We start from the raw sequence: 18,113 nt of genomic DNA on the forward strand, positions 1-18,113 counted from the left end.
GAAGAGTGAAAACTAATCAGACATACAATTGTCTTTCTGGGTCTATGAACTGATTTACATCCATCACATGGAGTTAGAGCACTCTACAGCATGTTCCAATTTTTGCCAACTATGATTCTGAAAGAACTAAATACAGCTAAGAATTGGCAGAGCACAACTGTGTTCCACAATATTGCCCAAGACTGGAGAAGAAGTGGTGTAGAGATACGCAATTGCTGGTGGGGATATGAAGGTTTAACCAGTTTAACCTTTAATGGGGAGGCTTTCCAGTTAAGGTTAACTGGTGGGGTTGGAGCAACTCCTCATCTGCCATCGGCAAGAGGCTGCTCCAGACTCCCAGAGGCTGATCCAGCGCAAACCCTGCTTGAGGAGCTGCTCCAATTGGGACATCTGCATCAGGGGAGAGAGTGTTTTAGCCCACTCACTCCCTTTAATCAGCTAACTGGTTAAACAATATGTTTAACTGAAATGTCCCTAATCATTGCAGGAACAAAATAAGTCAGTTTTAGTCACGGATAATTCTATCTGTTCAGCTTTGGACAAACTTTGGTTCCCTGTTGCTGCTTAAATGGTGCAATGACCAGAGATAGGTCCAAATCAGATTGCTCAAGATAGTTAAGACTAAAGCAGACCGCGAAGAGCTTCAAAAAGATCTCACCAAACTAAGTGATTGGGCAACAAAATAGCAAATGAAATTTAAAGTTGATAAATGTAAAGTAATGCACATTGGAAAACAATAATCCCAACTATAAATACAATATGATAGGGACTAATTTGGCTACAACTACTCAAGAGTCATTGTGAATCACTCTCTGAAATCATCCACTTAATGTGCAGCGGCAGTCAAAAAAGCAAGCAGAATGTTAGGAGTCATTAAAAGGGATAGAGAATAAGACAGAAAATATTTTATTGCCTTGATATAAAACCATGGTATGCCCACATCTTGAATACTGCATACAGATGTGGTCGCCTCATCCCAAAAAAAGATATATTGGCATTGGAATAGGTTCCAAAAAAGGCAACAAAAATTATTAGAGGTTTGGAACCGGTCCCAAATTAAGAGAAATTAAAAAGACTTAGTCTCTTCTTTTCTAAGCTGAAAAGTCCAACGGGGGATATGATAGAGATCTATAAAATCATGACTGGCGTGGAAAAAGTAAATAAGTTATTTACTTATTCCCACAATATAAGAACTAGGGATCACCAAATTAAATTAATAGGCAGCAGGTTTAAAACAAACAAAAGGAAGTTTTTCTTCACACAGCTCAGAGTCAACCTGTGGAACTCATTGCCAGAGGATATGGTGAAAGCTAGAACTTTAACAGGGTTCAAAAAAAGAGCTAGATAAATTCATGGAGATTAGGTCCATCAATGGCTATTAGCAAGGATCGGTAGCAATGGTATCCCTAGTCCCTGTTTCTCTGCAGGTGAGTGACAGAGGAGGGATCACATGAGGATTACCTATTGTGATCCCTCCTTCTGTGGCATCAGGTATTGACCACTGTTGGCAGACAGGATACTGGGCTAGATGGACCTTTCGTCTAACCCAGTATGGCTGTTCTTTTGTTCTAGATATTCTGGCCAATTTTTCTGAGAATATGTTTCAAATATATATTGTAAAGTAGTAAATACTTTTTCAACTCTGCCTTGCTAATAAAAAATGCTGGGATATTTGAAAATGAAAGAATGAAGTAAGTTACTTTTGCTACATTTTGGAAGCACAGATGCACGTTCCATGAATTTTCAGGCAGGCACAATATTTCAATAGTCTTATTTGCAATAGCCACAAGCCCACTGAAGTCAATGCAAGTTTTTCCATTTTACTTCAATGAGCTTTGGATTAAACAACCTGAACTTATAATATACTCATTCATAAAGGTTTTAAACATATTAATGCATTCCTATTTATTTTTTAAAAAAATCTTGAATAATCCACTTCGATCCAATTCTGAAACATTTGAGAAAACGACACATTTTTGTTCTAATATGAAGAAAAATTTGAGCAAAAGAGGAATCTCATCCAGTAACTCTTCTCATCTGCACTGATTTTAGAAAAACCTGACCCATAGAAATTCAGAAGAGTTAAGGAGTCAACTTAAAGTAACCCAGATATATTGTTGTGTGTCTTTAACAACATCTAAAAAAAATCTTAAATATTCTGATAAAAACTATTGAGGAATGTTCTAACTAAACCATATAATCAATTTACATGCTTTAAATTACAAGGAATATAGTCAGTGGAGACATTTTATAAATTATCCAGAAACAAATTTAGTTTTCATGGCTTTACCAAAATTGAAAACTGCTGTAACTAAATCTCACAATAGGTTTTACGAATAACAATTAACTGGAATAAAAAAGTAACCCTTTATTTACCTGTTCATTTTTCACAAGAGTGACTTTTTTGAGCTCTGCTACAGTATCAGAAAGCTGCTTCTTCAATTTCTCATTTTCTAGTCGAGTAGTATGAAGATCTGCCATTGTCCTATCTCGCACATTTACTGTATCACTCAGCTCTTTTGACAGTAAGATAGCTTCCTGTTTGCTAGCTTGAATCTGATCTTCAGCTTTCCGAAGTTGTTCCTTTAAAATATCTGCATCCTCCTGAAAGAAAATAAATGAAACTGTTTGAATATAGTGCTTCCTACAGTTTTAGCATGATTACAAATAAAAAGCAAATTTTCCTGAATAGCTCTAGCAAAGACATTAAACATAAGTAACTAACTTATACACATGCTCCTCCTACATTTCCCTTGTTTTATAGACTCAAAATTGTGTATAAGCATTTCTCATTGAAGTCAGAAGTATACAATATGAATAACCTTTGTTTCAAAATAAATGTAAAATACTATTTTACTTATTACTTTGCACACTGTTTTTATTTAATTTCAAAGCTTGCATTTTAAAACAATTAACACAACTCTACTTTAAAAAACGTATTTTGTACACTACTAACATTACAGCAGTTCTGATAAGCAGAAACAGCTGCTCACCATTTCACAAACACTTGTATGGTAGAGGAGATTTACATAAAAGCACTGGATGACGTCCTCTCTCTTGCTAGAGACCCGTACACCATGAAAAAGAAAGGCTGGAGTGGTGAAGAGGGGTCCTAAAAGTCACATATCTGGCTAAGGATTCCCTTGCTGCAGGCACTGGGGAATATATAGCTATCAGACTATTTTCCAAGGACTTGCTTCACAAGCCTTGATATAGGAAGCATGCCAGGATGGGATTGCAGCAGGACAAAGACAGTGTCACAGCACACAGTGCTATGAAAATTCCAGGCCGACAGACAAGCACATGTCCTTTGACAGTGTTCTAGGCTGTACCCAATATGTGTTAGTATTTCATGTACTCAGGGTTAGCCATAACTACACTCAAAGACTGTTAGCCTGATATTCTCAAGTTAGGACAAAACTTTCCTTAGCACTGAAAGTTACAAACTAAGTGGGATACTAAATGCAATTCAAAACTTAAGGAAAAAAAAAAAAAACATACAGAACAAAAATGTTTCATTGACAAAATCTTTAGTTGCTGAGAAGAGTACCACTAAGTAGACTGCACCAGTGTGGGAATAATAAGTGGGGGATGCTTGAAAAGGTGTCAAGAGGCAGCTATTGAAGGTAGCTTGAGCATACTTCAAGATGGCCAACATTGTATAGTGGTTACCATTTGAAGTATCCAAAACCAGTTTTTTTAAATAAAAGCAGGAGAATCTTACGAAGACAATTCTATTTTTAACCATATATCTAGTTTGAATATATTTTTAGAAAGCTGACATCATGAGTATGAGCTTTTCATTCATATATAAATAAATAGGGGATAATTCCATCATTACATCATAAAATAATGTGCAAAAGCTCCAACCAAGTTTGAGGCTTCATTGTACTAGAAATTCTAGAACTGCACAATAATGGCTTTTTCACCTCTTGGTACAAGGTCATATTAGCCACTTACATCTCCACAAATCTGTGGGTTTTAGCAATACATAAAAAAATGTTAAGGATCCCAAGAAATGGCTATAAGGGCTAAGCAAGTTTAACAAATGAAATATACTTTTTTACCCAATTCTGGAAACAAATGCTTCTGAGGTAAAACACAGTAGCTGTTTATTGCTATATTCATCAGCAAAACTACAAAAGCAGTCAAACGAAATGAGGAATACTAGATCTAGTCTAAACTGCAAATATGTTCTCCTTTTTCCTCTTTTGCTACTTCTCTTAACAAAACTTTTCCCAATTGCACTAATACCGTTCCCACAATCCTTATTACTACAATGCAAGTTTCTCTTCTTTCAAGACTTTAATGACTTATTCAAAGACAAGACTAACAAAACCAGTTCATTTGACTTTCTTGTAAAACACTACCCTAAATATTCTGTATTTTCATTCCCAACTATCCATGCACTGCTCTTACGGTTAATTTTTCCTGAAAGTCTTGGAGCCAATTCTCTGCTTTCATCCTCCCTTGAGCTGTTTGCCGCTTTTATCCTCCCTTGTTTTTCATGCCATTGTTAAATCTTGTCAATGCACTATACTAATCGTTCCTTCAACATCGCTCTTGTGGATCCTCTCCCGCCACCAAACCTACAAAATGAAGTCCTAACAGAGCTAAAACCGTGGGTCTCTTGTTTTCTGGAATTCTTTATCTACTGATATGACAACTACCATCTCTGGGCTGACAACTCACACAACTCTCCATGCCTGTATCCTTCCATATCTCCCTTCATTTCAGTCTGTCTCAGGTATCTCTCTGCAGATATTTCTCCAAGTCAAACTTACCATAGCCAAAACTGAATTAATTTTGTTCTTAATCCTCTCCCACATTCTTATTTCTCTGTTATTGAAAATTCCACTATCCCCCTAAATTCAGAAATATATCATGGAGGTGACCTTCAACTCCTGCTACTTTACCAAACATATATAACCTTAAATTAAAAAATAATTCAGCCTGTGAAGTGTATTTTCAGATTGGGCTAATTATATCAGTACTGCTTACCTTGTTTGAGGAAGAAAGCAAGAAAGCTCTCTTCAGGTTTTCTTTTTCAGCTATGTATAGCTGTAACTTCCCAACCTCCTCTTTGTAATGAGATATCATGTTTTCTTTGTTTGCATCCAAATTCTTTAATGTATGGACCTCTTTTACTAGCTTGGTATTTTCTATTTCTGTATTCTTCAAGTGTATCTGTAATGATGCTCAGAAATGTCAAACTCATCTTTTCCAATTAAATCACTGGAATCAGTCACATTATAAAGAATACTGGGTAACTCAAATCAAAGAGTAACTTTGTACCTGTTCATTTAAATGTTTTCTAAGTCCTCCTATATTAGGCCTGACTCTCAATCCAGCACATAGGGATAGTAATCAGACACTTTATAATGTCACTATCCTTATATTGGAAGCTTTCAGGATGCTATTTTCCAGCTGTACCATCCAATGCTAGCTATACTACTAGAAAGCTATGCCTTGTTCTAAGAACAGAGGAAGCACAACAATTCTGAAACACTTAACACAAGCTCTCAACCATTCCAGACTAGTGTATCCCTTTCAGAAACCTGATTCTTCCTGCATACCCCAAGTTACACCTCACTTAAAAACTACTTGTTCATAATATCAGACATAAAAATACACAAGCGTTCTTATTACTTGTGTAATTACAGAATGCACACTTACTAAATATTGCTTACTTTCACATTTCTATAACCTATTATAAAATAACTCAATTGTACTGTACTTTTCAGTGTATAATATTTATGGAGACATACATAGGTCATTGCCTATAAAAATTTAGTTTATACTGGTTTGTTAGTACTTTTTATGTAGCCATAAGTAAAACTGGGCCAATTATCTAGATGAACTGACATACTCCCTAGAAGACCTCTGCATATCCTAGTTGAGAACCACTGCACAAACACTTTCCTCAACAGAATGGGATGTCTAGATAGATATTAAATTATTTAGGGGAAATTACAGAGAGCCAGGTAGCTCTTACTACATTTAAAAGGCAGAGCCATAGCGGTCCGGGACCTGGCACAAACTAGGACTGCTCAGTCCTGGTTTGTGCCAGGTCCTGGGCCTACCCCTGCTGCGACTCTGCAGCACGCTTCCCCTTATCGACTAATTGTGTAGTCAATACAAATTGTATCAATTACACGATTAGCAAAATACTGCCGAAGGATGTTAAGGAGTGGTAACAAGTAATATTTGAAGATGCCACCTTAACTAACATGTAATGTTTAGCAAATCAGTGTTACAAATCCCAAGCATACGCCCAGTGCAGGTCTAAAAGCCTCGCATTTGCTTTGTCCACTTATAAAAAAACAACACTTGTGGTTATGGAATATGCCTTGATGCTTAGAGGAGAGTTAGGGACTTGACTTTTTCAGTATTGTCTCTAATACAAAGAAGTCCTCCTTGGATATAAACATGCTTTCAGGCACACCCTAATTTTTTTTTTTAAATAACCTAAAGATGTTAATGCTCTAAATCTCATTCAGACAATTGCTTCTAAAAGGAGAAGACAAAGAATAATAGCCAATAACCGTTAATGCAAGTTAGAGACATTTCTGATGTACCCACTGTTTCCCATATCCACCCTCTCAAACAGAGGGTCAGATCTGCTTGTCTCAACTAGCACAACAGAATGAATGGTACAAAAAGAAATACATTCATTGTAACCAGGATGACTCCAGCAGATCACTTTGATTAGTCAGAAGGGTTGGTCTACAACTGAAAGGCTTTACAAGTATAGCTACATTGGCTGAACCTCCTAGGGGAGATGCAGTTTGTACCAGCAAGTTCAATCACTAGGCCTCCATTGATACTGTACACCTCTAGAGACCCTTCCACATATTGTGCTAAATTCTGATGTTTTTCCCATCCATTTTTTACCTAAGAATATTCAATGTATCACATCTCTCTGAAATATTATTAGTTTTACTCTAAGTCATCTAGCTTAAGGACATACAGCTAGAAAGAATGCATTACCTTGTAAAGTTCCTTCTCATCCTTCTCAGTCTTTAACTGACATTCAAGTTGTTCCTTCTCAAAAATGACTTTCTTCAATTTGTCTTTCAGACTACGGAATAGATATTAATGTAGTCATTCAAATATTACATTTCTTCTCATTCTCTGAGTGCATAAACACCAATGGTAACATTAAAATAAAGTAAATCTAGCAATAAGAGGGTCAAATACCTGTCCAACTCTGTTTCTTTTGCAATAGCTTTCTGAGTAACAGTCATGATATCTTCTTCAAGTTGGAGAACTTTCGATGTAGTCTCATCATACTTTTTCTTTAGTTCTTCATTTTCAATTTTAAGAATTTCTGAAGCCTGAAGATTATCCTTTTAAAATATAAAAATATACATGGATATAATTTATGATAAGGAAAAAGTGTTTTCCTTTAGAAATATTTTCATATGGTTTAGAGCGCCAATTTCTATACTTTTAAAGCTAACTACAAATCTTCCTTATTACATTCATTTATGCATTTTAAAATACAATTTTCTACATTAAAACAAAAACACAGTGAATTTATTATAAGTTCTAAATAAATGAAATCGTGCATATGTACCACCTATTCTCATTCTATGGCACACTTGTTCAACTAAGGAAACGCAAGATGTAAATACATTGTTTTGTGGTCATGTTACATCTTACCAACTCTTAGTATTTAAAAAAAATGCATGAGTCTCTAAAATGGGAACATACTTGCAAAAATAAAATTCAGATTTTAAGATTTAATGCAAATTAGTGCTTTGAGGAAGATACCTGTCATCATATAAGTGTGACTAATCAACTCACCAGAAGGGAGAGAAACTGCATGGGATGCTCCAACTGAATATATTTTTAAGTACACATAACAGGATAAAACAGAGGAGACTTAATATTGCATTGCAGAACAGACTGTTCTAATACATGTGTTGAGTCCTTAGCTCAATTATTTTTTGGGTTTTGGAAAATAAAATGAAAATATACATGCTTCATTTAAATCACTGCTCTGATGCAGGAGTGGGGATGAGAGGTTCAGTATAGAGGCTGCCCCAGGGTGAGAAGCAGGGCTCAACAAATAATGTCATCTACTTGCCCGTGGCGAGTAGATTACGGCCCAGAAGAGCAGGCGCAGAATGATCTGCACATGCACAGAACGCAGAATGGCGCGAAACCATGCGGGCTGGCGAGTGGGGCTCGCTGCCACTTGGCAAGCCCTGGTGAGAAGCATCTTTCAATGGCTGCTGCAGCTCCCAGGAGGGTGCCTGTCTCCCAGCTGGAGCAGGGCCAGGTTTGTCTGCCCTTTGTGCTTCCCAGCCTAAGTAAGGAATGCAGCAAACTGCACTTTTCCCTCACTCCCTGATGAAAGTGAACAGTCAGCGATGTTCCTGTAGGAATTGGGGAAAGAGGTGCACTTTAGCTCTCCCGGCCCTCTCTAAAGGGCACCCCAGTCAGTCTCTGGTGATTCTGCTTCTCAGAATTAAGTATTATAAAGTATTATTTTTAAAAGCAACTAACAGAATTTTCAAGCCTTATGTTTTTGTTGTCTGATTGGTTTTTTTTTTTTTTTTTTTTTTGGTGGTGGTGGTGGTTAGGGAGAGAGGTGTAGGGACACAAATATGTCTTATCTAAATAATTTCCTGAACACTGCTATATTCTATCAGAAAATGATATTCTTTCATTTAACTCTAAAAGATTGTTTTTACTTTTCACAGTTCCCAATAATGTCGTTTTAAAAATAGATTTATAAACGTTAAATAATTCTGTGAAAAAAAGCTTTATGAATGCATAGTTCGTTGTGAAGTAGTCTTTGAGAAGGAATCGTCACAAACATACATTAAAAATGAACAATTCACAAATGTTTCAAGAGTTTTATTTCTGAAAGTGCTAATGTCCTGTAACCTATTTTAACTAATTACTAATTTACTAATTTCCTGTAACCTATTTTAGTGTATTGAATAAAATTGCTGTATATCCAGGAGCAACAACAAACTTTATAGCTGATTTTCCTTCTCCTGTTTAGTGGAAGCAATAACTATAGAAATACAATGATTTTCCCACTGACTTCACGGTTTCAATGGAAACATGAGAAAAACTAGGTATGGGGCCTTACAGAAATGGACTGATTACAGCCATTACAAATTTTATTTCAATGTGCTCATGATATTTGCAGAACTTAAAAGTTTTGAAAACTAGTTACTCCAAAGTAGATTCTCCCCCACCATCCGAAAGTAACACTTCTAAATATTTAGAAAACTACAACAGTAAATAGCACCAATTCACACAAATCATCCGTTAAGATGAAGGACTTGTCTACATTTAAAACTTTATAGCACTTCACTGTAAACACAATGCACGCAAATGGGAAGGGTTCTCCTGCCTGCATAAGTAATCCATCTTCCCAAAAAGTAGTAGCTAAATTGACGGAAGAACATTTCCACTGACCTAGCATGGTCTACATAGAGGGGCTGAAGTCAGCTTAACAATGTGATGCAAAAGCATGAATTTTTCCAACCTAATTTCAGCGTAGACCAGGCCAAAACTCAATTTTAAATTGAATGGAACTATAGTCATAAGTATTACCTAGAAAATCTATATCCTCAGTTTCAAATTTTCCTCTCTCAATGACTCAAATTTACACTATTTAAAATTACAATTTTCCTTTAAAAAAAACGCAACACTTCTAGCTTTGAAAAAACCAAACTGGGATTTAAAAAAAAGCAAATAAACTGTGTTCCACCTCCTTACAATTATTACAAGTAATAAAGATTCTGGGAACTAAAAGTTAGTTGATAATGTTTATTGTATCTAAGGCTGAAAAGAATCCAGCACATTCTCCTATGACTGTCGGTTCTAAGGTTTTGTCAGTACTAAACTACATTTTTGTCAGCCAACTAAACAGATATAACTTTGGAAGGCATCTAAAATAATTCTGTGTCATATTCAACATATAATTTTAAAAAGATATTTTCACGTGCACATCTAAAAAAAGGTTTGTCATAAAAACTAATATAATCTTAACTGTATCAACAGCAACTACAATTATTATTTCAATATCTCAGAAAATAGAGAAGTGGGAAAAGTGAAAAATATCTAAATTAACTATGAAGTCGATGTATGCATGCTTCCAACAAAACTATGAAATGTTTATATTATGCATCAGTCTCATATTTCGCAGATCTAAGGTTAATCCTGAAAACACTGAGGTGAAGTTACACAGTTCACATAATTAGCTCCCCTAATATCAATGTAATATTGCAAGAAGGAAACTGTGGCAACTACTAGAGTTTACTTTAGGAGACATTAATTCACAGAAAACTGCAATTTGCTCATAAATAGATCATATACTATATATTTGAGAGAGTCTGTCTATTCATCTGTTCAAGAAGTCTTCCTAAATGGTAAGAGCTAGGAGCATTAAATTCAGTATACCGCTTCCTCTTATCTGTACTACATAAGAATATCTACAAATTAGTCCTTTCACAATCAACAAATTATCTAACCATAAGGAACGATCAATTAAACGTAAACAGTGACTTCTCCTCATAGAAACATTGACAGCACCTAAAAGAGAAATTCCTGGTGCCCAAAAAAGTAACTCTGGAGTGTTTTAGGTTTGATTTTTAAAACTTTTATTTAGCATTTGTAACAAAACAGATTTCCATCCCTTCCCCACAAAAAGTTCAAATTTTGAAATATGCATGTTATCCTGTTTGGGTAAAAATTTGCACAGAAAATATTAAAAATTATTGGTTTTCAAACTTTATGCAGATCCTACTGTAGTTGTAGGATCTGATTTTGGAACTGCAGTGAAGGATGAAAAAAAATATACTAACAACAAAGTGTTCCCTGTCATTTTCCAATCAGAGAAGCAATTCAAGTAAACCACATAAGGAAGCCAATTCAAATCAATATTTGATATTTGAATACAATTTTAAATTAAGTTATTGTTCAGTTCATTGCTGTAGAACCTGGATTTATGCTGACACCTTTTAGAGGATTAAATCCAAGTACTATAAAAACATCCTCAAACAATAAAATAAATGTTTAACGCCTGTTGAAAGAAAAAATGCAATAAATAATAAATCTGCCTGTGCTCCAATTTATATTGGTGTTATATATACTAAAACATTTTCTAAATGTTTACAAGATCATCAAGAAAAAGAAGATTAAAGGAACAAATTTAGTATACATCAAGGTTATACAGTTTGAGCGCTACTGTTAAAAGCTGTCACTACTGCAATGCTATAGAACACTGCAGACAAGTATCTGGCCACTAGAGGGAGACAAATGACTGCTTTAGATTCAGAGCTCCAGTATCTTTGCTGCACATAAAAGTCTCAGGGGGGTAGCCCTGTTAGTCTGTAAGGATATGTCTACACAGCAGCATTATTTCAGAATAACTGACTTTATTCTGAAATAACACAGCACATGTCCACACAGCAAGTCATCATTTTGAAATAATGGCGAGCTGGAGGACCTCTTACTCGGACACCTGTAACCCTCATTTCACACGAGTAAGGGAAGTCAAAGGAATAGTGTCCTTCCTTTGACATCCTGCTGCGTAGATAGCACCAAAAGCAAAATGATGCTATTTTGACTTCAGCTACACCAGGGGTTCTCAAACTTTGATACACCATGACCCCCCTCTAAGATTCTGCAACCCCCCTCTAAGTTGGGACCCACAGTTTGAGAAACACGGAGCTACACAATTAACGTAGCTGAAGTTGTGTAGCTTAATTAAAGTTTTGCCCTGCTGTGCAGATGTGCCCCAACTTAAAAAACAAGGAGTGGTTCTGCAGCACCTTGGAGACCAACAAAAAATAGTATCATGAGCTTCTGTGGGCACAACCCACTTCCTCAGATGAACGGAGCAAGGCATCCAGAGGTACAAATAAATAGGAGAAAAAGAGGGGACATGAGAGGGAAAGGGCCATCCAGTTCAAGTCCTTGTTTATATCCCCTTTGAGTCTCCTCTTTTCTAAACTGAAAAGTCCTAGTCTTTTTAATCTCTCTGCCTCTGGCACCTCAGCTCCTTCCTTCCGCAACCCTCCACGCCCCTATTCCTGCCCCACTATTCCACATGCATCCATACCCCCTCCCAGATCTGGTACCCAATCTCCTGCCCAAGATCAAAATCCCCTTATTCCCAGGTCACATCCCAAAACCCTGCACCCCAGTTCCCTGCCCTAAGTCACAACTGCCGCCTTCGCTCAAACTCTCTTCCAGACGCCATTCTCCCTTATGCATAAGCAGGGCTCGACAAATTATGGAAAACCCTACCCGCCAGACAAAAAAGGGATTCGCCACCCTCCCCCCCAAAAAGTGTTTTTTGTAAATGGCATAAATTCCTAATAAGAATAAGAACAGTAATTACTAATACGGTCTTAATAAATATCACCCAAGTTATTAATAAATATCTTATAAATGTCTACCTTTTCTCTGCTGCCATGTCTCCTCCCCTTGCTCCATCAGTTCCCCTGGTGCCTGCTGCCCCCCAACCCTTCACTCTCCTCTGCTGTCCTGACTCCTGCCCTTCTCACTGCCCTCAGCCCTCCTGAGACCTGCCCCCCTCCGCCAGCCCTTCTCTCTCCCCTGTGCCCACTCCTCCAGTAGCCCCACTCTGATCATGTGAGCTATCCCTCCTCATCCCCTCTCCTAACACCTCCCTCTATACCTGCCCTGCCTCTCTCCTCTGGTGCTGGTTCATCCCCTGCAGGTGCCTGCCCTTCTGCTTCACCCCCAGAATCTCCTGGCACCTGCACCCTCCTGGTGCCTCCCCCTTCTCTCACTGCCCCTGCCCCCTTTGCCCTCTTTTTCCCTGATACCCACCCCCTCAGTACTCTCTGCCCCCATTCCCCTCATGACCCTGTGCCCTCACATGTGCATTGCTCCATCTCCACCTTCCTCATGCCCACCCCTTCTTTCAAGCCTTCTCCCAGCATCTTCTCCTCCCCCCTCTAACCCTCAGTGCCCTTACCCTCTATTCTCCCAGCATCACCCTGTTCCCTCCCCCCCACTGACACCTCCCCTTCTGCCCTTTTCCTCATTGTCTCCACTTGGCCAGCTGGGATTTGTGTCTCCTGCACCCCGTCCCTTGGTGCCTTCCCCTTTCTTCTTCTTCTCCTGACCTCCTCTCCTACCCTACCCTCAGCACAAGCCCCTTCCCCATATTTTTCCCCTTCCCCTCCCCCAGGAACAGCTCTAGGTTTTCTGCTGCCCCAAGCAAGACATTTTTGTCCTCCCCTTTTTGTTTTCTTTTACACATTTGCATTTTGCAATGGATTTTTTTTGTTTGTTTTCATTTCTGTCCCAGCATTTTAGCCTTATAAATAGCAAAGAGCATTTTCATTCATTTTTTTCCATAAAGACAAAGGCGCTTCAAGTGAACTCCCCCTTTCACTTGCTGCTGGGTCACAGCAGCTTTTTCCCTGGCCTGTCCAGCCCCTCTCTATAGACAAGCACCCCTCACTCCCGACCCACAGGGGAAACAGGGTGGAGGGACAGCGCAGAGCCAGAGGGGTGCAGGGAATGGAGGGGGGGAGAGGAGGGGATAGGGGTTGCGCGGGGAACGAGAGGCACAGAGCCAGAGGGACGCAGGGATCGGGGAGGAGGGGAGCAATGTGCGGGGTGCGGTGGAAGCACGAGGAATGGGACGCGGGGAATGGGAGGGGCAGAGGGATCGGGGCCTAGGGGCAGTGCAGGGAACGGGCAGCACAGAGCTGAGGGGGCAGAGATTGGGGGTGGAGGGAAGCAGGGTGCGGGGTGCAAGGGCGGCGCAGAGCCAGAGGGAGAGCAGAGGATATCCAGGGTGGAGGGACAACGTGGGGAATGGGCGGCGGGAGGCAGATGGGGCACGGGGCAGGCGCAGCGAGCCAGGCGGTTGGCCACGAGTGGTCTCTCGCTGGCGAGGGAGTTGGGGCCGGGGCTGGACTAGAGCAACCAGAGCCGAGCTGCCGCAGCCCTTTAAAATCGTCTGCCAGCGCCCCGCCTCCTCGCGCCACAGCTGCACACGGGCAGCCCGGCGCTGAGAATTGCCACAGTTCCCCCTCCCCAGCAGTGCTCTGCTACTCCGCTGGCCGGCGGATCGGATGGGGCCGCGCCACTCGTAGTGCGGGTTTCGGCCAGCCTGTTACAATGGCCCACCGGGCCAGTCCGCCTCTGCACTCGCCAGCTGGCAAAATCTACTCACCACAGGCGAGCGGGCGAGTGTATCTGTCGAGCCCTGTGCATAAGGATTATATATGCCCTCCAAAAAGGTCAATCTGAGGTTTCAAAGGTAGACTATGGTGGTCCACAAGACACTGGGAAGATTCCTATTTGTGTGGCTCAGGCCAGAGACTCTCAAACGCCTATCTGGGTTAGTCTTTCAAGGTGGTGCTGAAGCTGATTCCACCATTATATTTGACTCTCCAGACAACGAAAAGGTTGGAACTACCTCCACTGGTAGGGCCTTTTGTCCCACTGAAGGGAAACTTAAGCTAGTGGATGGAACAGGAGACAGTGCTTGAATCTCCTCAGTTAGGATCCATCCTGGTGACAAGGGAGACCAAGTACAAGAGGATGAAGATCTCCTCTGGAATGGAATAAGTTACTAGCCCTTTGAGAGGTTGTATTTTTTCACTTCACACTGTCAGAGTAGACAACATAGTTACAGGACGACGATAGTCCCACTAGTGAATGTCTCTCTAACCAAGTGGCTTTCAGTGGCAGATCCCGATCCTTCAAGTCACAAAGTCTGACTTCAGTTGGTACTATAGTCAGTGCTCAAGTTGATGCTGAGGCCAGTAGCGAATAGGGATGTAAAAGAGTAGTTGAACAGTCGACTACCCAATAATACTAGGCTTATTAGGTAGTCAAGTTGACTACCCGCATTTGCCCTCACCCCTTGCTGCCAAGTTGACTCCTCGCATTTTCTCTCACCCCTTGTTGCCTCTATATCCCAAAGGGGGGGGGGGGGGGAAATCTTCCACTAATTGAGGAATTAACCAAACACTAATAACAAAAACTGAGAAAACTAAAGAACTTTGAATATTTACAGGAAACAGAAAAAGGATAAGAGCTTAACACTGGAAGATTTTGACTTAGGCCATGCAGCAGTAAGTAGAAACTGGAGAAGTGGTCAGTCCACACCAGCCTTTATACTGTTTGGGGTGAAACACAGGAAAGCAGGTACACAGATTCTGACCAAATGACACCATGTGAAAGAATTCTCCAGCGTCCGGTGCATGGACTGCATGTGCATGGCAGGGACTAGCACTCCAAGAAGAAAATAGCAATCACAACTCAAATTTCAAAGTTAAAACACTAACAAATCAATAACATGGTTATTAATCTGGGTATTCATAAACTCCAGTTATGTAAGCAACTGCAGTTCAGCTAGGTGTACAGATATTAGTTACCGTATATACTTGAGTATAAGTCGACCCGAATATAAGCCGAGGCACCTAATTTTACCCCAAAAAACTAGGAAAAAGTATTGACCCGAGTATAAGCCTAGGGTAGGAAATGAGGCAGCCTAGGGTAGGAAATGAGTCGGGGCGAAAGCTGCTCCGGTGCCCCTGGTCTGCTGGAGACCGTCTCCAGCAGACCAGGGGCACCGGGCGGGTTCCCGCGCTTCTGAGGCTTTGCCAGAGCAAAGCCTCAGAGGCGCGGGACCCCCCGCGGCTGCGGCTTCAGTCCGGGAGCCTGTGGTCTGCTGGGGACGGTCCCCAGCAGACCACAGGCTCCCAGATTGAAGTGGCAGCAGCGGAGGTTCCCCGCGCCTCTGAGGCTTTGCAGACCACAGGCTCCCGGACTGAAGCCGCAGCCGCGGGGGGGGGGGGGGGTCCCGCGCCTCTGCGGCTTTGCCCGCCTCAGTTCTCGAGATGCTGACTCGAGTATAAGCCGAGGGGGGCATTTTTCAGCACAAAAGCTGTGCTGAAAAACTCGGCTTATACTCGAGTATATACGGTATATGGGTTATAAAAATGACAAAAACAGAAATGTAAGCTCTTAGATATAGGGAGATGTCATCTTTTTGTTCTGTAGAGGTTGAACCTCTCTAGTCTGGCATCCTTGGGACCTGATCAGTGCTGTCAGAAAACCTGAGCACGAAGTTTCAACTTGAATTGAAAGTTTTAAGCCTATGCTGAACAATATTTACATCAGAAAGTCAGATCCCTCTATTATATATTATTACCCCAGAGAGATCATAACTACCATTTTTACCTAGACTGTATTTGTTCTAATTTTTTATATTTTATTTAATAAAATCTATAGGTGAAGCTCACGATTTAAAAATTATACCCCTAATTATAGCTTTAACATATTTGAAGTATTTTTTTGTCTGAATCTGAATAGAATTTAAAAAAAAGCATTATGGGGAAAAAAGTTTAAGAAAGTAAGAAACGCTGAAAATCATGAACTCTATTAAAGCCTCTGTATGTGACAGAATAAAATAATCAGCTAATACACTATGCAGATGAATAGGATCATGTATTATATATATATATATTATAATACATCACTTAGCATAATTTTGAGTTCTGAAATGCTGTTTAGTTTTATAAAAGCTCAATTACTGTATTGCATAGATTATTGCTTTCTTCAAATCATGCAAACCTGCTAGTTTAAACTTATCTCATGGTAAATGAGAGAAAATAAAAGCCAACTGCTGCAATTTAAATTAGTACTGTAAAATTTTTTCCTAACAACATTTAAACTAATCTTTTAACTTGTTATGTAGCGTAAGTGTTCACAACCTTTTTCTTTGAGGCCCTTCCATCATGTAAAAACTCCACAGCCACAACTAGTATTTTTCTGCACATAAAAACCGGGTTTGTCATTAGGGGGTAGCAAGCAGGGCAACTGCCTAGGTTACCATGTAGCTAAATTGCTCAAGTTTCAGCTTCAGAAGGCAGGGTTCAGACTGCTGGGCTTCAACCCCAGAATATGGGGCTTTCGTGTTTTTCCCTGGGCGCCAGCAAGTCTAATGCTGGCACTACTTAATGGACCCCCAGAGAGCTCATGGTCCCTCAGAGAGTCCTGGTTGAGAACCACTGATGCAGTGATTCTATTAAAGATTAAAGACTAAAGTAAATTATGCTTTTTCCAGTATTTAAAATTGTTACTAGAACTTCTTCATCCTCCAACACTCTAGCACCTGTCCATTTAATCATAACTCTTCAAAAGTAAATTGCAAAGGTTCATTAAGATCTCCAGAAGCAGCATATGTCTTCAGTTTCTTGGCTAAACAGTTCAAAATTCCGATTTGTAATTACTGAAATTTTAGAAGTATTACATTAATTGCTTTTTATCCACAGATATATTATACAAGTTTCATTACTTCAAAGTTGTCCATGCCATTACTCCATGTCTGTCATCCAACTTAGCCTATTTTTAATAAACATTTTTATAAAGCATATTTTAATAATTGATTAGGAGTCTATAAACAAACTGTCTAGAGTAATTTGTATCCTCCCTAGTATATATATGGAGAAGTCAGTCTTATTCCTAATTAGCGAAAACCAGAATTAATTATTATACTCTTGTATTTCCCCTGCAAGTCTTTTCTGACATTGTAAATTAATTTTTGAATTTGCTCTGCTTCTACCATTTCTAATGCCAGTACTTTTTGCCCTCAGATCTTTAAGATATCTTTTAGACAAGCCTACCCAATTAGTTTTCATTCTCTGTAATTATGCTTTGTCAGTGGAATTACTAGCAATAATTTTAAGTTTCTTCATTCCTTAGAATTTGCTTTTTTGAAAACTAATATCCTTTTAATGCTGTGTTCTATTAACCCACTGCTTGGAATGAAACTGAAAATACTTCCTCCATTTTCAAGTAATACAAGCAAACTGATCAACCTCAACTAGTTTTCCTGCTATGAACTCTGCAATTAAATGCCAAACATAACAGCTGTCAGATTATTTAATCAAGCCTGATACAAAAATAATTTAAGTATTTTAACCATTTTACAACACAAAAAGAATAGTGACAGAAAGGCAATAGACCTATTTTAGAAAGAAATAGACCTACCTTAGTGCAAACAACTAATTGCTGAGGAGTTTTGATAGCTGGTTTTCACCCACTTTAATTAGTTCTTGGGAAAAAAGGTAGAGTACACATGTTAT

General features: G+C 39.4%; 1 protein-coding gene across 4 annotated transcripts in view; it reads right to left on the reverse strand.

The window, feature by feature from the left end:
- TAX1BP1 (Tax1 binding protein 1) overlaps window positions 1-18,113 on the reverse strand; it is a 106,578-nt gene that overhangs the window by 36,812 nt on the left and 51,653 nt on the right. For 3 of the 4 annotated variants that reach the window (XM_075922160.2, XM_075922159.2, XM_014578653.4), the window contains exons 6-9: window positions 7,201-7,349; window positions 6,991-7,081; window positions 5,002-5,187; window positions 2,377-2,604 (exon numbers count right to left, since the gene is read on the reverse strand). In XM_075922160.2, coding sequence (XP_075778275.2) covers window positions 2,377-2,604; window positions 5,002-5,187; window positions 6,991-7,081; window positions 7,201-7,349 — 654 coding nt within the window. The remainder of the gene's footprint in view (window positions 1-2,376; window positions 2,605-5,001; window positions 5,188-6,990; window positions 7,082-7,200; window positions 7,350-18,113) is intronic. The other variant, XM_075922161.2, reaches the window with a different exon arrangement.

Source organism: Pelodiscus sinensis, chromosome 2 (assembly GCF_052426305.1).
Source record: "Pelodiscus sinensis isolate ZL-2025 chromosome 2, ASM5242630v1, whole genome shotgun sequence".
Classification (NCBI taxonomy): Eukaryota; Metazoa; Chordata; order Testudines; family Trionychidae; genus Pelodiscus; species Pelodiscus sinensis.